Source organism: Ovis aries, chromosome 2, assembly GCF_016772045.2.
Source record: "Ovis aries strain OAR_USU_Benz2616 breed Rambouillet chromosome 2, ARS-UI_Ramb_v3.0, whole genome shotgun sequence".
Lineage (NCBI taxonomy): Eukaryota > Metazoa > Chordata > Mammalia > Artiodactyla > Bovidae > Ovis > Ovis aries.
This window is the reverse complement of record NC_056055.1, coordinates 47,833,625-47,855,328: the sequence shown is the minus strand read 5'-3', so window position 1 is coordinate 47,855,328 and position 21,704 is coordinate 47,833,625. Positions and strand designations below refer to the sequence as shown.

At 36.7% G+C, this 21,704-nt stretch overlaps 1 protein-coding gene across 1 annotated transcript in view; it reads right to left on the bottom strand.

The window, feature by feature from the left end:
- Nucleotides 1–1,217: 1,217 nt before the first annotated feature.
- ERP44 (endoplasmic reticulum protein 44) overlaps nt 1,218–21,704 on the bottom strand; it is a 91,868-nt gene continuing 71,381 nt past the window's right edge. The window contains exons 8-12 of the mRNA XM_004004221.6: nt 20,889–21,005; nt 18,542–18,653; nt 17,536–17,677; nt 6,830–6,932; nt 1,218–4,826 (exon numbers count right to left, since the gene is read on the bottom strand). Coding sequence (XP_004004270.1) covers nt 4,725–4,826; nt 6,830–6,932; nt 17,536–17,677; nt 18,542–18,653; nt 20,889–21,005 — 576 coding nt within the window. The 3' untranslated portion in view covers nt 1,218–4,724. The remainder of the gene's footprint in view (nt 4,827–6,829; nt 6,933–17,535; nt 17,678–18,541; nt 18,654–20,888; nt 21,006–21,704) is intronic.

The window sequence follows — 21,704 nt, the reverse complement described above, 5'->3', positions numbered from 1 at the left end:
GATCTGATAGAGTGCGTGATGAACTATGGACCGAGGTTCGTGACATTGTACAGGAGATAGGTGTGAAGACCATCCCCATGGAAAAGAAATGCAAAAAAGCAAAATGGCTGTCCAAGGAGGCCTTACAAATAGCTGTGAAAAGAAGTGAAAAGCAAAGGAGAAAAAGAAAGATAAAATCATCTGAATGCAGAGTCCCAAAGAACAGCAAGGAGAGGTAAGAAAGGCTTCCTCAGCAATCAATGCAAAGAAATAGAGGAAAACAGTAGATTAATTCTTGCCAAATGGTAAGTGTATGTTTTGTAAACCACATGTGGTATTTTGTCAATTCACTCTAGTCTGTCCTTCCACAAGGCTGAGTGACTGAGAAAGGGTCAAATCCACCTCACAGAAAATGTGTCATGTTCATGGGAAAGTTTCCAGCACTTCTGCAGGACTCTACACTGCCCAAATGGGCATTCCAGTGTCATTCTGAAAGTTATGTATCTGTGGGTTGGTTTAAGATTTTAATCTCTTCTAGAATAAAACTCTTAAGACTCCATAATCAGTTTAGGATATAGGATGAAATGTGACTAGCTATCAGATAATTGGGATTCACAGATGATGTACCCAAGGCCATTCCAGTTATGGGGATGCTTTGTTGTCCCTTATTCATTTATTATGTAATTTGACTTTTTTTTCCCCAACACATAGTAATTACTTGTGCTGGGGATCAAAGATGGAGCAGTTTGTGCTTCCAGAGCCAGCCTTCACATGGTGATCAGGAAAAGGGATACATACACTTCCAACTTCTTTTAGACTGGTATTCTAAAACACTTAGATAAAGGGCTGTGGGATCACAACAGGTGGTAATGGTCCTGGGCATTGAAGGATGGATAGAAGGATTTATTAGGCAAGGTGGGGAAAGGGAGGGAGGGAGTAAAGGGAGCACTTTTGGGGCACAGTTTGAAAGCTGCACTCTTCCTCTTCCAGTGTCTCCAAAACCTATTCTCTGAAGGCAGGCTGGCCCTTCCCCAGTGTGCTCTGCAAGAGGGAGCTTTGATGCTTTAGCTAAAGGCTAGGTCTATTACCAGCACATGGATTCATACAGCTTCCCATGCTGAGTCAGGTGCAATTAAATAATCTAAAAAATAACTGTAAAACTGGAACATCTTGTGACTCTGGTCATCTGAATTTTGAGTCAAATATTCATGACAAATAAGTAGTCTCAAATATAGAAGTATTTTAGAAATATAGTTTTATTACTTGGAAATACATACAAAAATTCAAACACAGCTAAAAAACAGTTGCCAAGCAGCAGTCCTATCCAATCTGTTTTAATGAACACACAAAAGTTATAATCAGCATAAGACAATTTAAGTTCTAAAACAACTTACTGTCTTCAGGGTCTTTAAATATTGGGCTTAAAACTGATTATTCTTTACAGCTGTTTAATCATCCCCACAACTATAAAGTACTAACTAATGGTTTTGAAAACTGGAAGAATGTTTGTCCATTTCTAGTCTTCTGTTACCTTATGATCTCCATGGTTTCTTAAAAATTCCCAGCAGTTGCTGACAGAAAGCATTTGGTACATCCAGCAGCTGTCTGTGATACTGGAGTTTGGGCCTAAGAGCCCTAAAACTATTCAAGGTGGCAACATTTTTACTTCCTATTTTTGCGGTTTTGCTTATGTCATTTTTTGTCCAAGCAAACTAGGTCTCTTTGTCAGAGAAAAAAATAAAAAGTGAGTTACTCTGTTTTTCCTGATTGTTGATCCAGTATACTCCTTTATCTGTTTTTCTTTTTGCTGTGATTCAGGTTTTAAAATATTTTTTGGCAGTGTTAGTGTTTTCTGCACATTTAAGCTCATTCTGAGCTTTAACATATCTAACACTGTTTTTTATATTTCACTTTGCTCTTTTCAGGCCTTATCATGCCAGTTTTTCCTTCTTTTGTATGTAATCTTTGACAAGTTGACTTCATCAGAGAGCTCTCCATGAGATGCTTTAGTCACCCATTCTCTGCCTTCTTCTCTAGGTTCATTTAACTTTTAAAAAATGTTCAGAATTTCATCTAAAGTAAGTTCACCCTTTTATCGTCCCCCTCACTACTGTAACTACTAAACAACAACAACAACAACTGGAGAAGGTAGTGGGCTGACAAGCAGTAGGGCCTGCTTTTAATTTTGGTTTTGCAGCTTGACTCTGTTCTTCAGTCTAGTCTAGCATCCTTTCTTTCACAGCTGAGGAGCCTGAGGCCTGAAGTAGATTGGATATCCTCTGATTCACTGAGGTTCAGAGGAGAAGTCTAAATTTTAAGTTCTAGATTCCTGAAGTTCTCTCTCTACATCCAGCTGGTGACAAATGCCTATGGGACCTCTTATATTTGTTTCTCTCCATCTCTGCTGTCCCTATCTTAGCTCTGCCTTTCTTTCTCCTCCACTGAACTCATTTAATTATCTTGAGACCTCTGCTACAGTGTTATGAACATACTGACTTGCTTAAACTTGTTGATGGATCTGGCTATAAGAGTAAAAATCTCTTCCTTAGATTGGCATACAAGGCCCTACACAATCAGCTCGAACTTACTTTCCCATTGTCCTAGCCACAGGCCTCCTCCCCACCCCAACCCTGCACTAGCCCTGTGGCAAGAACTTACTTTCTCTAATGCATTTCTGCTGTTTTGCACTTGAGCTTGTTAGTGACTTTACAAAACTGGGCAACAAATCCTGATGAGTGCTGAGCATTTCAGGTATAAAAATTACCCAACGTCACTGCATATCTCATTCATTCAGTAAACATTTATTGATGTTTATTGTCCCGATACAGGCATAAAATTTAGTATCCTTGCATGCCCTCAGTGGCTTCACACTCTGGAGAAGACAGTGACAGTGGCAGGGCTACAGTCTAATAAGCCCCCATATGCATAAATGCTAAATAAAGCCTCAAATCCACTTTAACAAGCCACTTAGATCACACTGTGTTATCTTAGATCACACTGAAGATGTGTTCTTCAGGGCCTTTATCATGACTACTCTCAAACCAATTCTATGCAACCCAATTCTTAAGTGTAATCTTCTGTTTACTATTTTTTTAAAAGTCAATTAAAGGATTACAAATTTATTCCAGTCAATTGCAGATGCTGCTTTTGGTTTTGTATGCTTGCTTGTTTAATGTTTCTAAGTTTTCATTCTGACACCTCACATTTGGTCCATCTTCTGACTTGAAGACTGTAGCTCTGATTTCAAAGTTACTGATTAAAAGCAATGGAGAGAACAGAACTAAGGCCCAAGCTTGAGGAAGCTCTGTCCTGCTTTTCTAGCATTTTCTATTAAACATGCCCCATACTACCTTACTAACATTTATTAGTCTAAATGAAATGATGGGCAAGTCATGCATAACAAAAAATTTTAGACTGATTTTAAAAAATAACAATCATTAAATATCTATTATAAATATTTACTTTAAAAGAATTGAAAGGTGTTACATATATTACATACTACATATAATGGCACATGTCAGCCTTTTAAGCTTAAAAATAATCTTTCCCCAAACTGGGATTGACTTAGACTCCAAGTATAAAATGACTCTTGGCCTATAGCACCAACCCAGGCCCAGAGGAAAGCCAATTTTGAACCTGTCCTCTGGCATTGGGCTTCCTGATATGACACCGAGGGTCTTCTCCCTCTGGTTTTGCTCCCTGGCAGTACTGAGGCCTGGCACAGGGACCCATTTGACTGAACGCTGCAGGCCTAGGAAATCAGGGAATCTAGAGGACACAGGGTCCTCCTTAACAATTTCACAATGAAGCAAGAAATATGCCTTACTGTCTTTGCTTTTGATCTATACAACTAGAACAAGACTACATGATGGAAGAAGGTTAGAATTACTGAAATATATTTTCTCTGCTGGTTTTTCTCTTTGGAAATTTAAAAGTGTCATGATAGGAGGAGCCTTAAAAGTCATCTAGTTCAATACTGGTAATCTGTTCCACTAGTATCTCCTTTTCCTCAGATTTAGGTATAATTCAAAGTTTTAAATGCCACCCATATGCCACTTTGTTAGACAAACACATAGAAATTTAATAACACTTTTCATTTTTTTTCTTAATTTATAAGGACAATTCCTGCCAAATGTTCTGGCTTATGGCTCTCCTCCTCTTCATAGTATGTTTAAGTTGCACATTAAGAATCCAAAAAATACCACTATGGAATTTTCATAAGCAATATCCAACTAATCAGTAAAACACAGTACACAGTGTGAAAATTTTAATTTATTCCCCCTCCCCCCAGCCATCCAGAATGTATACCCCTTTAGCTTTGAGAAATGTGAGAACTAAAAATACCAACAGAGTTGATCATATATAGAGAAAAGAATGAAAAACACATACTACACAGGAAACATCCCTAAGTCCTCCCTAGCCTGGTAGTGCAAGTTAATGGTATATATCTGGCAGTCTCACCTTTCACTTGATGTATAAAAATTTTACAGGACAGATTTAAAGTAAAGGTAGGCCTCTGATTTTTATTTATTTATTTTTAACCCTAGCAGATTTTTTTTAAAAGAGGCTATATTAAATGACAATACATTTTGAGTCGGGGAGAGAAAAAATTAAAAAACCCAAAACTTCTTTCAGTTTATTCAAAATAAAAATACACATAGAATTATGAAAATATAGGTTTACTATTTCCACCATGTAAGTTGATGCTGCTGTTTGAAAGGCTTGCAAATTGTTTTTCCAAGTTTTTAAAGCTCATCTCGATCCCTCAATAGAGTATACCTATATTCACTGGGTGCTAGTTTCTGGAAGGAGCTCTCAGGAGGACTGCTTGCTACATCCTGGACTTCCTACATGGGAAAGAATAAAACATTTTTATATCAATATATTTTATAGTTATATTTTAATAGGAGTATTAGATGCATGGTAATTGCCCTATAATTATTTATTAATAATCAATAAACTATAGCTATTATATGCCAAAGACAAGAGTTGAGTTTGAAATCTTGCTTTCCCTGTTTCAAATGCCCTTACTCAGATTCTCCAAGGCAGGGCTACCACAGAGCCTTTAACCGTTGACCTGATGACAGTTACTGAGGTGTGGTGGAGAAGCAAAACATCTGACACCTGGGTGCTTTCCTAGAATATTCTGTAGAGGCAGTAAAATCCTAAGCTGGCCCAAACCCTTCCATTTTACAAATGACTGCTAAGATTATTAAAGGCACCTGTAGCCTGGCAGGCAACAGTCCATGGCATTGCAAAAGAGTTGGACACAACTTAGCAACTGAACAACAATTCTGCAGACAGAGATCTGGACGTCAGCAGTTACAAAAACCTAGTTGACATAAGGAAGAAAAACACTTCAGTACTCTTAAGAAATTTCTGTAGTATTTTACTTGTATACCAACAGTATGTAAAAATATCCAGTGGAAATATAAGAGTGACATAGAAGAATTTCAAAAAGACAGTGCAGTCTATCCTTTACATTGTGAGCTCCTCAAGAGTAAACATGATTATCATTGTTTTAATATTCCCTGTAGTTTACACAGGCACATAGTACATGTAGTACACTATATATATATATATATATATATATATATATATATATATATATAAATAAAATGGCACATGGGAAGTAATATATCCACACTTTACTTTTTATACTTAGTCACATTCCCTTTCCCCAATATATTTGTTAGTTTTTGCTGAGATATGTTTGGTTTAATTAATCTGAAGCTATACTACTATGAAATGAACATGTATTTGGTGCCTACTATGTATTAGTATGCAAAGATAAATAAATACAAGAAGTTGAGTATCTAATATAGAAATTGAAACAAATCAGGATAATACAGTAATGGCAAGCCACATCTTTTCTTACTCTGATAAAATACTAAGCAGGCCTACTTTGGGTTACTGCCAACAAAGTTTTCCTACATCTATAGTTGCTTAATTATCAAAGAAAATCTGATCTCAGATTGTAAGGAAAAAAGCATGTTGTCAGATTCCCAAAAGTAACTGGTAACTCTGAACTTAATTTGACTGTTAAAAATTCACTTAGTTTTTATTTTTCTTTGGTGGTTCTTTTGGCAAAAACAGTGTATTGACGTTCTGGGCATATGCAGTAAGGGTTTTGGTATATATCATCTCTGGTATATATCATTCCCTCTCAGTATAATGGTAACAGACATGATATAAATCAATAATGCATCAAAATGCAAATTTAGGGGTGTTTAACAAAGTAGGTACTTATACAGAATTTACAAGGTAACTTAGAACAGAAGAAAATTCTCAGGTTAAAAATATCTATCTGTATATCAAGCAAATATTAAACTGTATTGGTAAACAGTTGTCAAGCATTCTACATCTCAAACGGAAAAGCTGCATTAAACTGTAAGTTTTGAGCATTATGAATACCGTGGTGATGAAGGCTCTTAAGATATCAAATCATTATTTTCTTTATAGTGTGGTGGTCACTCTCAGCCACAGAGGAAGGCTTAAGCAGTTAATGCAATCCACTGATTTCTTTGCTAGTCTACCTGCTTCTAATTCCTACCTCTTCTATATGAAGCTAACTGTATTTAACCCTTTTATGGCCATTTTCCACCAAGGACTTACCAGACTACTTTGTTTATATGATCAAGGAAGTATATTGTAATATTCTTACAACTTTTGTGAAGGTTTAAAATTTTTAAGTGAACATAATTTGTATATTATCTAGTTTGTTTAGAATTTTTTTACAAAAATATTCAGGACTGGAAACTCAAGCTTATGCAAGAGCTTCAGAGTCTTTTCAAGACTAATTGAAAAAGAAAAAAAAGACTTCCCACTGAGAAACAAACCAGAGTCCTACCTCTCCTGGGGCAGTATCAGTTGGGTCAGGACCATGATGGAATTCTCTGTGTAGTTTTCCAGAATGTAAGTCAAATACAAACTGCTTGAGTTTTCCAGGAATTCTAAAACCAAAGTAAAACAAAAATTTAGCTTAAACTATTTAGATGGACTTATTTCTATTTTACCAACTTCACAACATTAAAAACAATTTAAAAAAAAATTTAGCTACAATCCCACCAACTCACCATAACTAGTAACAAACAGTCCAGGTACATCTCAAACATTTTCACACAGTTGTAAATCATCATGTCTAGTACTCAACTGTGTGTTCCAATGCTTGCACTTGTTTTACAGAAAACTTTCTACGCTTACTGGAACAAATGCTTCAGAATCAAGATGGTGTCCTAAGGCTTATTCCCTTATGTTGGGCATTCATAAATTTTCCTTAATATATAGAACTGCAAAATCTTATGTTCTACAAAATTACACTAAAAATAATAGAAGCTCAAGGGAAAAATAATGTAGGGACTAATCACTTCAAACTATGTAGGTCTGTCCTGAATTAACTGAAGGAAGATTATATTACAAAGCTCCACATCCATTTGGCAAAGTATTTGGAAGGCAGAATTTTAAGCCATGGGAAATAAAGAGAATCACACAGAAAACAGAGACTGATGTGAGCACTTCAGAATGACATGGTGCTTCCAAATATGTAAGGCTTCTCCACCATTCTGCACGTTCATGACAAAGGAAATGAGACAAAGACTATGAAATAGAAAAAAAATAAACTGGTTACAAGTCATAGCTTGTTACATAGGTTTGTAACCAGATTCCTACTAAGAGCCTAAAAAATATTAGTGCCCTTCAGCCTCCTCCAGCATTTGATCTCTGTGTCAGCCAGATGACACCTTAACCTGAAGCTTAGCAGTCTTTTTTGAGATATAGGGCATTCACTGCCAGCATAACAAACTTTATCAAAATAATCTAAACCAGGGTATAGCTCTTTCATGTTTTTTCTTAGAGGGAGAACTTTCTTCACAACTTAAACCACAAAGGCAATTTCATCGGCTACCTTAACACTGTGAAAAGCAAAGCACTTCTCAAGGCCAGTGGCCTTAAAAAAAAAAAAAGTCTTCATACATCACAAACACAAAGGCATTGTCTTTTATGGTGAAAAAGCTTTCCTTAGTGGCTTCAAACTATTCTGAGGAAAATAACGTGAACCAACATCAGTTCAGTTCAGTTGCTCAGTCGTGTCCAACTCTTTGTGACCCCAAGGACAGCAGCACACCAGGCTTCCCTGTCCATCACCAACTCCCGGAGCTTGCTCAAACTCATGTCCATTGAGTCAGTGGTGCCCTCCAACCATATAACTCACTGTATATTTGATGACATTCCTGTAATTACCAATTATGGTATGAGCACATCTGCAGGACAGAAACATGCACTGCAGCAAAACAGACCAGTATAAACCTAAGCAGATTTACATAGTACCAGCCTTTTCCTTCACAATTATTTCCCTGAGTTGTATCTGATAAAGGAGGAGTGATGAGTTAATGTGTAAGAACTTAAAACAAAGTGGGCAAATTATGGTTACAGAACATCAGTATTGACTACTGCTTGTCTACCTGTTTGTTCTCTGAGGTCTTGCCAGCACTTTTGTCTTTAATACTAAAATCCATTTTGCTAATTTGATAAGTAAAAGACACCAGCATTTTGATTTCCATCTCTTTAGAAATTAAGCATTTTTTCCATTGTTTTAATTTCTATTTCTGCTCATATGAATTGTTTGTCCTCTGCTGAGATCCTGGTAGAGATCTGGCCTCTACTGAGATAAATTAAAATTCATTATATTTTTAAATAGAAACCTGTTTCTCCCCCTCCCCCCAATCTATTGCATGGAATAAAATGCAGGTCTACAAACATTTTATTTCCTTCAGTAGAACTGATTTTTTAAATGACTGTTTTGGTAGCATACCTGGCTTGTGTTAATATTACCAGTTTTTTCTTTTTATCCTCTCCTGAGGTCCTGCAAGTGCTGTTTCTTCTCTTCAATAACTCCCACTGAGATTAACAGCCAATAACTTCATTGTACACCCATTTCGGCTCCCCACTAGCTCCAATGCAACAGAGGCCAGCAGGTGCCAAGTGCACAGTTTACAAATACAAATGGCTGTCAGGTAGCTGTATTGACAGAATGCCTCTGAAAGGGTCTCTGGTACAGAAGAAACTGCACATGCACCAGACAGAAACACTGAGAGGATATCAATTTAATCTGACATCATCTATTGTCACCCACAGCAAAGTGCTCAAATATATTCAAAGAACTGCAAATCTATAATGTTTAAGATAAAGCCCTTGCTAGTTTGTTATTTAAAAATGTTCAAAGATGGTCACACCAATACAATGTGAATTGCTTCTGCTAGTCAAGAAATAATTTACAATTAAGTGTAACAGATTCATAGACTACACTCCAAACAGATTTTTCCCCTACTTGATTTTTTTCCCCTTTGTCAACATGTGGGAGAACTGTGAGTAAAAGCAAAGACAAGAGAGAGGATGAATCTGAATTGATGTGGTAGAAAAACAGATGACAAAGAGCTCTTATCTAGCTTGTGGCTAGAAATTATCCAGTTATTAGGTAACAATCAGTGAATCAACAATACATTGTCAAGAAAACAGGCAACACAGTTATTTGCTAAAAAGGAAGATAAATAGACCCTTACTATAATAAATTCAATTAAATTTTCATACTTAGGGTATACTTTTTCTAATGAGAACCCCTAAGTGTTTCTCTTTCATCCTCCATTTTTTTGTTTGCTTACAGTATTTATTTTTAGGTGATGCAAAATTTAGACATGGTGAAATGCACAAAACATAAGTGTATCATTTAAACGAGCTTTAACAAGTGCATATGAGGTGAGAAGTATTTTTATTAAAAAATTTACATACAATAGAATTCATTTTTTAGGCTTAAGTTATATGAGTTTTAACATAAGCATGTAGCATCTTGTTACCACCTATACAAACAGGAAATAGAACAATTCCAACACTCACTCCTATCTTCCTCTTCCCTTTAACTCTTGCTGATCTGATCTATTCCCATAATTTGTCTTTTCCAGAATGTCATGGATGTGAAATTGTGAGACTGGCTTCTTTTACCTAACACCCTGCATTTGAGATTTATCCCCTTTGTTGCATGCATAAAAATGTATGTTCTTTTATTCACTGAATAGCATTCCATTGAGGGGATTTACCACAACTGGTTTATTCATTCACCCACTGAAAGACACTGGTTCTTTCAAGACTTTGGTGATTGTAAACAATGCTACCACAAATGTCTGGGCATAGGTTTTTGTGTGAACATAAGTTTATTTCTCTAGGTAAAATACTAGGTTATATGCATGGTGTATGTTTGACCTTTTAAGAAACTGCCAAATTGTCTTCCAGAGTGGCTGTATCATTTTGCAGTCCCACTAGCAATGTATGAGAGTTCCATTTGCTCCATATGTCAAGTATACCTCTGTTAAGCTGGAAAAAAAATGGGGGACATATAATTTGGAGTGGAGAAGGAATCGATCTATGTGGGTTGAGCCAATCAGATGTCTACAGAATGTAGGCCAAGGGGTTTAAGGAATGCAATCAGATGATATGATGAGAGTTAAAAAGTCATAGAGAGTTCAGATTAAGTCCCATCATGGTAAATCAGAACCGCGTCAGGCAGAAGTTAGAGCAGGGCAAAGGAAAAGCTGCTCTACAGAGAGGAGGATGAGGCAGAAGTGAAGTGAGAGCCCAGAGAAGAGCTCCTGGGCCCCAGAGGAAGGGAAGAAGAAATCAGCTGCCCAGCACTTGCAGTGGTTCAGCCTAGCTCCCCTCAAGCAGTTCCATTCCTTGTCATTTTCTTAATAGTTTTTCAGCATAAACCCCTTGGTTTTGAGCTTCGCCAGGTGAGTTATTTTGTTCCTTGAAACTGCAAATACTTAACAGCAGAACTATCCAACAGAACTTGTGTGATGACCAAAAAATACTGTATATCTGTCCTGTCAAATACAGGAACCATTACCTGCATGTGGCAACTGAACACTTGAAATGGGTTTAGAGTAAGTGAGAAACTAAATTTTTAATTTATATCATTTAAATTAATGTAAACTTAAGTATCCATATAGGGCTATTAACTATCATATTGGATAGCACAGCACTATGACTTTTGACAAAAGGTCAAAAACAAGAAGCACAATCAGTAGAAGACAATGAAAGAGCCATTTCCCCCCTACCAACAAAGGGAAAATCACGATGGGGAAAGTGTTCCATAGCATCAAAACTACAAGGATGTTAATAAGGATGAATCAAGTAAAGTCCCATTAATAGCAGTGTTATTTTTTCATGGGAAAAACCTGGATTTCAAACAACAGAGGTTATTTAGACAAATCATGAAACAATCCATTCAAAGGCAAGCTATCTGGCCACTAGAAATAATGGAAAAATACCGATGAATGGGAAGATGTTTATAATGTGTGGATAAGTTAAAAAGAAAATTTATAAAATAGCATAGTTCCAATTTGGAGAAGGCGATGGCACCCCACTCCAGTGCTCTTGCCTGGCAAATCCTATGGTAGGCTGCAGTCTGTGGGGTCCCAAGGAGTTGGACATGACTGAGCAACTTCCCTTTCACTTTTCACTTTCATGCATTGGAGAGGGAAATGGCAACCCACTCCAGTGTTCTTGCCTGGAAAATCCCAGGGACGGGGGAGCCTGGTGGGCTGCTGTCTATGGGGTCACACAGAGTAGGACAAAACTGAAGTGACTTAGCCACTTAGCAATGGTTCCAATTTTATAACACATACATATATTTAGATCTCTTTCGTGGATTTATAGGTGATTTTTATTCTTTGGCATTTTATCAACTTTAAGAATTATCCACAAAGAAAATATTCTTATAATCAGAAATAAGGGACAAATTATATGCTTAACAGATACATAGAGAGCAGACATTTTTGCCTGGTGCTTGATGTTAAGAGGAAAGCATTCAGTCTTTTACCATTAAATATGATATTAGCTGTAGGTTCTCTGTAAATGTCCTTTATAAGATTGAGGAAGTTTCCATATATTCCTGGTTTCTTAAGCATTTTTGTCATGATTGATATTGAATTTTGTCAGATGCTTCTTGTGTATGTTGATGTAATCAGTATATGCCTAATTACTCATTGATTTTTGAAAGCTGGAAGGAAATGGCAACCCACTCCAGTATTCTTGCTTGGAAAAGCCCATGGACGGAGGAGCCTGGTAGACTACAGTCCATGAGGTCGCAAAGAGTTGGACATGACTGAGCGACTTCACTAATGACTAAATGTACCAGCCTTGCATACTTGGGATAAAGCCCACTTGGTTGTTGATATATTATTCTTTTTTCACTAATTGCTGGATTCAATTTCCTAGTATTGTTTACTACTTTTTAACTCAACTTATACAATAGTTTGAACTCATTCAATGTATTACAGTGTAAAAACACTATATCTTGTCATTTTAGTTACTTCTTTGAGCTTCAGCTTTCTGATATGTGAAGTGAGAACAACTGCTTTATTTATCTAACTGTTGTTTTTATAGTCACAGACTTGGATTTAAATCCAAATATATTAGTGCCTATAATAATCACATGACTGAGCGACTGAACTGAATAATCATAGCTAGCCTTCTAAACACTAGCCATGTATCAGACACTGTTCTAAGAGTTATACATATTCATTTAATACTCAGAAGAACTCTGCTAACTAGGTAAAATTATTATCATTCCTGTTTCATGATGAGGAAACAGAGGCATAAAGGTCTTAGGAAACTGCCCAGGGTGATATAACTAATAGATAACAGACTGGGTCCAGAGTCTGTGCACATAACCACTGTATTCCTTGCCTCTTTAGTGACTCCACTTTAGTGAAGTTTCTAAATCTTGCAGAGCTTAACTTCTTGATTGTAAAGTAGAAATAATATCTACCTTCTAAGCTTGTTACAGATGAACTGAAAACACATATAAAAGTATAAAGTTGGGCTAGTACAGTGCCTGGCTCTGTCAGTGCTTGGTGTCCGTTTTGCTGGCAAAACCAAATAAGGTAAAAATATATTGGAATGATCTGAAAAGTAAAAGTACTTATAAATACTACATATCAAGATCAGGTGTACAAAAAGTATGTTACAGGAATATAAAAATGGTATTTAGGGGCCTGGACCACTGCATATGTATCAGCCCAGTGGCTGATAAGAGAGACACATTCAGAGAATTAAAACTACAGAGATGAACAGGAGAGGTAGAGAATAGGGCAGATGAGTAACTGATAAATATTAGGATATATTCCAGATATATACATTCAGAATAGTCAAACTCTTAATCTTATAACAAGTGATGAAACTAAGAGCAAATTAAAAGCATTTAATGAACATCTACTAATGCCACCACAAAGCACTTAGTATAGCAAGAGATGATGAAAACTAAATACTGGCCTTTTAAAAAGATTCTCAGGGTAAAGAATCTGCCTGCCAGCGCAGGAGACATGGGTTAGATCGCTGGTCCAAGATCCCACATTCCTCGAAGCAACTAAGCCCGTATATTCGACAATAACTGAGCCCGTGCTCTAGAGTCCATGAGCCACAACTACGGAGCCCGTGTGCTGCAACTACTGAAGCCCTTACATCCCAAAGTCCACGCTTCACAACAACTGCAGTGGGAAGCCTGTGCACTGCAATGAAGAGCAGTCCCCGCTCACCATAACTGGACAAAAGCTGGCACAGCAATGAAGACCCAGCACAGCCATAAATAAAACTATACACACACATAAAAGATTTTGCAGCACCATTTTTTTTTTCAGTCAAAAGCCTGACTTGGGTTAAAAAAAAAGAACCCCTAGATAATGAAGAATGAAACCAGGTTGTCAGGGTTACAAGGGTAAACATTTCTTTTACCTATCCCTCTAAGTTCTTTATCATCTCATTCAATTCCTGGTTTGTTCCCTCTAAGTTGAAGGAGACAGGCTAGTTCATCATGGCAGCAACCAAACTGCTAAATTAGGGAGATAGCCACCCCTGTAGTTTCAGTTTCATGTTGCCTCTCTCATCTCCTCACAACCATGCCCCCTGAGTAGTTTAAGGGATTATGATAATAATTTTCAGTGATGCAGTGATTTGAAATAAATGACCTAGATCTCAGAATTGGGGAACTCCTTAGCCTTAGAGTAACTTGTTCATTTCCCTAGGAGTGATCTGACATCCTGCTGCTTTTTCCCGTCACTGGGGCTCTGGTGGGAGCTTACCTAAGAACCCCTGAGCAAAGGAACAGATGGTGGGGATTTGCAGGCCACAATTTTTAGAAGGTAAGTTTCTCCAGAAAGCCCTTCAACAGTCTTTACACTAGACCCCATCATTTATTCTCTTCTCTCAGGGCTGGCAAACATTTCCTAGGCCTATCCCTATGTGCTTAGGCTTCAAAACTTCCCCCTATTCTACCTCCATATAAAATCTTTACATTTGGCAAGAAATCAATCTGGTCAAACTACAGATAGATAGATAGATAGATAGATAGATAGATAGATAGATAGATAGATATAAAACAACTAAGGATTCAGAGATGTGTGATTCAGTTTCAGGTATTAACAAACAGTGCCTCTTCAAACATCTTTCACATTCACGCTTAGGCTGCCTTTGTATGTACTGAAAATGTAACTGTTTTGGTATCAAGTGTTACGAGCTTGAGGTTTGGGGGTTCAATATACTCTGACATGACTTCTAGCCCTGCCAGTGATTAGTGGTGTGGCCTTGCTGGTTATGTTACATCCCTAAACCTCAGGTTCTCTGAAATAAGGGATGAACAGAATACTGGGTTAGCAGCTCCCCACACCATGCTGCAGTGCCTGCCTTTAGCATGGGAGGAGACTGTATCATAAATCTGCTTTCCCTCTCCTTACCACCACATACTTCTACCAGTTGACTCCAGAATTGCTGAGTTACTAAGTAAAAGTAATAGTAATTACAGTAATTTATGGAAACGGCTTATCATTTAAGCCTTAATTACCATGCAGCACAAGAACAATTACACAAGCCATTAAATGTGTCAGATTCACTTTGCTGCATGTCTTTTATTTTTTAACACTAACATCTATTCACATAGGCTCAGTTTGTAGCTCACACAGCATGTGCCTCCTTATAATTAAAAAAATATTAGAGGAAACAGTGCCTAGGAGGGGAAATCAGGCACCTAAGGGAGAAATTAAAAGTAATTTGTTTCAGAGCTTCAAATATAATCACTTCTCTTATCTCCCTCCCTGCTCACAGGACTCAACACTTGCAGGATGGGAAAGAATCATTTCCCATTTCCATGTTTCTTTGGGGAATTTTACTGACTCTGTCTTTTTGCACCAGGGCACAAGCAGAGAGAGTGCTTCCAGCTGATAAATTAGCTTTTCTTGGTAACATGCCCATCTCTTGGTCCAGTGAACTGTGGCTGGAGGATAGGGGGGTTGGGTCATGTGATAAATAATATGACCGCTGATCTTAGTTTGGGTACTCTAACAGACACCAAGATGGGATTGGAAAGGCTAGAGTGTTTTAAATCTGACTTCAGAACTGGAGGAGAAAACGTAAAAGATAGCCATGGTGAAATTTGTCACAGGTTTCCCTTCATGTGTAACAATGTTCCTGGGAATAAAAGCCAAAGTTGGGCATAGTTTGGTTTCTGACTCGTAAACCTAACCTGAGTCAGCATCCTCTTGACTTTGGCTAACTTGAAACTTCATAATTAGGGCTGGAAATTTACAGTGAAAGGAAGAGGTAGATAATCAACCCAAGATTTGCCCACTACCAGAGGTAGGAAAATATAAAACTTCATGCAAATAACCCATGAAGAGGGCAGCATTTTAATACCAAACACTGTCACTGCCTGGAAGCTCTTGAAGTAAACTCAACCACTACAAGAGCTGCCCCCTCTCCTATAAGGTCTGTTCTTTTAGCTAGAGTTTACAGCCTCTGGAGGCAAGCCAATGAAGTAAGAGGAAAAGGATATGCAACCAGCTAAGACATTTCTGTCTAGTACAACAGTCAATGCTCACACAATGCTCAGCAATTTAGATGTTTTCACTTTACCTACACTCGGAAGAATACCACTTAGCATATTAACTCACTGAATATTTATCTGGGTCTTCTATATGACAGTTGTATAATATAAACCACTGGTTTATATATAAAATAAAACCAATGGTTTATATATAATTTAAAAAGTTTACTAAGACTGGATCCCCAGTTCAGTCCAAGAACTCACAACCAGGTAGAAAAAGGAGATAAGCTGGGAATAGGCAATTGGGTTTTATAATGTGGTAAGTGCTCTGACAGGGTTCAGCAGAGGGGCACTGATTCAAGATTTCTGGAGATGTTAACGCCTAAGGTAGGACCTAATGTTCTGGAGAAGTTTTTCATGGAGGAGAGGAGATGGGGCTTGGAGAAAGGCGATGCTGGGAGGAACAAGTACAGACACTGTGGGCTGAATATGAGTAGATAGGAGGGGGATTGCTGAGGTAAAATAAAAACAACTAATGTTTTTAAGTAATTAATGGTTCATAACACAATCATCATCTCTCATTCATTTTTATAACAATCTCATTAGGGAGGCTGTACCACCAACCACATGTTAAGTGTAAAAGAACAAGTAAACAGAAGTGACTTGCCTGAAAGTGAAAGTCGCTTTGTCGTGTCCGACTCTGCGACCCCATGACTTGCCTGAGGGAGGACCCCAAATGGAGACCTCCTCTATGTGAGGACTGAGAATCTTCTTCTATCAAACAACCATATCTCTATTAAAATATTTAGAAGTGAGTGAGGTAGTCCATTCTGCAATAGGACTTCAAATCACCCTCAAACTGTGAAATTTAATCTTTAAACATTAAAATGGGTGATATTTAAATTAATTTTGAAAAGAAAAAGGTCTTTTGAATTAATACTTGTATTGCTTAAATTTTTCATATACGAAGAAACATTTCTACTTTAACTGTTGTATCTAGCATCTCAGAAAGCTGATATAAATAGTAGTATCTGTGGTAGTTACTAGGTTTATGTTTATTAACACTATGAGAACAGAGTCAGAAAGCATCTCTGTTCTTGGAAAGGTTCTTAGCTGTATGCCTTTATAAATGCTTTGTCATAGCCATCTTCTGGTCTTAAATACCACTAACATTCTTGACACACAGTCACAAATGAGCACCAATATTATTCTTTTTCTTTAATCTACTTCCTTGATGTGCTGACAAAGACTAAATTCAATTCAAAACAAATTTCTCATAGGTCAAAATTTTTCTTTCAGAAATTAATTCCCAAGCATTTAAGATTATCTAATTCTGGCATTTCTATAGAGACATATCATAATTCTCATCGTCATTTAACATTTTCTTTTTTTCCTTGGTTTTGCTGCGCAGCTCATGGGATCTTAGTTCCCTGACCAGGAATTGAACCTAGGGCCACAGCAGTGAAAGCACCAAGTCCTAACCATGGAACCACCAGGGAAATTCCCCACAGTCATTCATACTACACTCTGGAGTTTAAAAAAAACAAAAACAAAAAAAACAAAACTCTTCCTTCCAAATAACACAGCATTACTGTTTCAACATAGGATTATTTAAAATATCCAAACAATCATTTTAAGTTCATTTTTGAGACACAGATCAGTGATTTTAAAAAACCAAAATGAATACTTACAATACATCCCTGAAGTCTCCAAACACATACATATGCCTAAAGCTGTCGATAGCTATTACAGGGCAATCTGCTGGAGTTTTCTGTATGTGCAGAAGAGGATGTCTAAATTTGTCACAGTCAGCATGTAAAAAGTTTATTGTACCTTAAAAAGAAATAGAATTTGGAGAGGTAGATTAGAATATTCTTTATTATATTTTCATAAGTTTGCAAGTTCATAAAAAGTGATACACTAAAAACTTCCCAACATGCTTTAGAGTAATATAGATTACAAAGACTAAAACCTAAATATTACAACACTTAAAGAGGTAGGATTTTAATTTTTAAGGCAGAGAGTGTAATTTCTTTAGAAATGCAATAGTGAATTTTAAATTTTTCTGGGCAGTCGTTTGCCCTGGAGATTATCCTGGTCTGTTCTCATGGGAACATCTTCATTTCATCAAGGATGCCCTTCCAGTCCCTACTGGTTGATTTTTAATCTACAATTCCCAAAATATTTACAGAGACTGATATGGGCATGGCTCTATATAAAACCTCCAGTCTATTTTGTTTGACTTTCTTCTCCAGTGGTGATAATGCAAATTCCCTTTTGATGCTTTGGAGAAGTTTGCGGAGAACTACTCAACTTACTTTCATTTAGAAATACAGTAAATGTTAATCAGGCTGTGTAAGTCCTCTCAGCAATATCTCTGGAACTATTAGAAAAGGACTAGACAAGCATCAAGGTGCTGGAAGAAAGTGCCTAAAACACACTGTCCACCCATGATCCCACTTTTCATGCTACTTGATTTTAAAAAGCTAAAAAAATTGTGTTTTTTTAAAAGCTACTGCTTTGCATTATCTCTACTCATACCTCCCTTCCCCATATTTTCATGTAATTTTAGGAGTTGAGTTAAAATAACTTAAGTTTTTAATCCAAATATATTTATGTCAATATTAATATAATGGAAAGGGGGGAAAGTAAAAAAAAAAAGAGAAAAGAAGGATATAAACACCTTAATCTGTCTACCTTTTTCACTTATTAATTGTCGGGCTACTTCATTCTGGAATATTTCTAAACTTTCTGTATCTTCTTTCATGTGGAAGAGTATGAGAAAAGGCAGTCCTTCTTCTGTCAGTTCCTGTATAGAGAAGTATTCAATGAGAATTATCAGGCCTCTCCATTCAGCTCTAGCTATTTTCTAGGTAGGAACAATTTAACCTCAGCCCATGTAACATAAAGCAGCTGCAACATTCCAGGAAAAAGAGACCAATGGTGTAAATAAATGCCTCAGTGGAAGAAGGAGCCACTGAGAATGGCCCCCTGTGTCCTGTACTGTGGGAACTGACCTGCCTTAAGGTAACCACTTGGCTGACCTGTGACCTAGTACTGGATGAAGCCATGGTATTTAAAAAATGAGCTGACTAATGAGAGGATAAACACTCTTCACCGATAACAATGAAAAACTGAGTGTACAGCAATAAATAAATCTAACTGATTTGCAAACTTACATTTATTCTAAGGTTTACTGCAAAAACCACTCCACTTACATGAGACCTACCAACAGCTGAAAAGTGTGATACAGAGCAAAAGACAAAAACCCCATAATATAGCCAGTTTTCAATCAATATACAATTTATCAACATTATTAACAAATATTTCCACTTATATGTGTATGTTTATATATATACCTTGTGCATATACACACACAAAAATACCTTGAATCTGTTCTGAACTCTCAGAACATTTTCTCAGTGCCTCACATGTGGCATGTTACTTTTTAGAAAATTTAAGAGCTAAGAAGTTAAAAGTAGAAAAAGTATATTACTTTATTAGTAATAAAATTACTAATTTTGTAACAAAATGTTTTTGTTAAAAGAAATCCTACAAATATAGGTGAACTGACAATTGTTAAAGAGAGAAGTAATAAATTAGTAGTTTGAAAATATGAATTAGTTTGCTAAACTAATTTACATACATTAACATAGTAGCTGATAGTTTAACCTACTAGAGCTTCCAATGTACTCATGTCCACATCTGTACCAATATATTCTTTACAAGTAGGTAGTCAAGAATTCAGGAGAAAGAGAGCAAGACAACCAAATTTACAGGTTAACAAATCTTTCCTTATATTTTAAAGGATTTGTGGGTAATTGGTTATGAAATGTAACAAGTTTAAAGAATTTCATTAAATGTGCCAACTACTATAGATGAGCGGCAGGGTTGGGGGTGGAAGGACAGACCTCTGTTTAATTGTTCAAGATTTTCCAGGTCTGTACCTTTAAACTGTTTTGAAACTAACCCTGTAAGAACTGCCAAAGCAGTGAATAATGACAGGTTACTAGATCTTTCTGAGTCTCTAAGGTCTAAATGAGCTGCTATAATAAAAATGTTAATTAATTCAGATAAACATACCTGAAGCCCAGGGAACAGAGAAAGTAGAAAGGATAAAACTAAGACAATAACCAAGCAAGCAAGCTTTACTGCAACACAACCACACTTATTTATGTACTGTCTAAGGCTGCAAGTTGAATAGCTGCAACACAGACTGTATGAGCTGCAAAGCCTTAAAATACTCACTGACTTTTTACAGAATTGCCAACCTCTGACTTGGTGGGAATTATATGAGAGTGTTTATTCTGTGATAATTTCTTGAGTTGTATATTAATACCTGAGCTATGTACTTATTCTTTTGAAGCATATATCCATATTGAAAGTTTTAAGGTAAAAAATTTTTTTTAAAAATTACATTCTTAGGCTGTGGGTTTTGAAAGTGAAGGAGTAAAATGAAATGAAAGCTATGTTTCAAATACAGTTAAAAACAGAGATGTCTTTTTAAAAACAGACACAGCCCTTTGTATTTGCTCCTCCAACCTCCTAGGCTTTTATGGGAGTTGTTAAGAACTGGAGATAGGCTTTATTTCAGGCACATGGGATCACTGAGGACAGTTACATGGTAATAATAATTGCTTTCATTATTTACAATGGAAAGAGAACACAGTTTCATTCTTTTAGGAGAGGAATCAGAAAAACATTTTCAAAGCAAAGGATTATTCACTGTATATAATCGATTCTAACTAAAATCTGCAGAACATTGCTTCTAAAGCAATCTCCTTAAATAAGAATCTTCAACCAAGGGTGGATCAGAATCACCTTCAAACTCATTTTCAAGGTGGTCATGAAACACTGCTACTGCAGGAAATACAACAGTGGGATCTGGGACAGCAGAAGTGGCCCACTGGCCTGTATTATGGAAAGAGCTATGACGTGTTCACTGTAACAGTAAGTTCTGTGTTAAAACAGCAAGATGGGTAGAAGCAGCTTGCTCTTTTGGAAATCTTTATTAAAAATAGCAACATACACTAGAAAGCCATACCTCTCCATTTTCGAATGTTATTTCTCTGACAAGAGGAACGCATTTATCTTGAATCCAATTGTAAGTCCCATCAAAATTTGTCATAGATCCCAAGTACACCATATCTGGAGCAGAATGCTGTTACAAAAACAAAGAAAAAAGTAAACATCTAACCTGTGCTAGCAAAACTGCATTCTTAAGCCATCTATGAGCTTAGAAAATCTACACGGGATATAAAAGAAGCAAAAAATCATGGAACTTCTGAGAAAGAGGACTACTGATGGTAATAAGCTGCTAACTATGATTATGAGGGACCTGATTATCTAATCTGTGATGCCTAAGCCTTCCACTTTCCCTTGGATTTGCATCAAGTAAATACTTATCAGTATCTTCATCAATAGCCGGCAGGTGTTGGGAAAAGAATTATCCTAATGATTTAATTGAACTATCTCTCCCTTCAAAAATGTCAGAAGAAAATTTGGAGACTTCCAGTGAAAAAGCCTTGAAAAATACATGATACTATATAAATCTAAACTAAAATTAACTGCTGTTATCTGTTTCCACATTCACTCAAAATCAGTACCTATGAAGTGCCTAAAATGATGATAAATTGCTAACATTACCTAACCCAACTACTGTGACCAAGCATTGTTTTATCACCTTGTATGTGTTTTAAGCACCTTGTATGTGTTGACTCAATTAATCCTCAAAACATCCCCATAAAGCAGGTACTAGTATTATCATGGCTGTTTTTACTAATGAACAAACTAAAGCACAGAGAAGCTCACAAACTTTCCTGGAGTTTTACACCTAGGAAGGTAGCTGATTGTATTATTT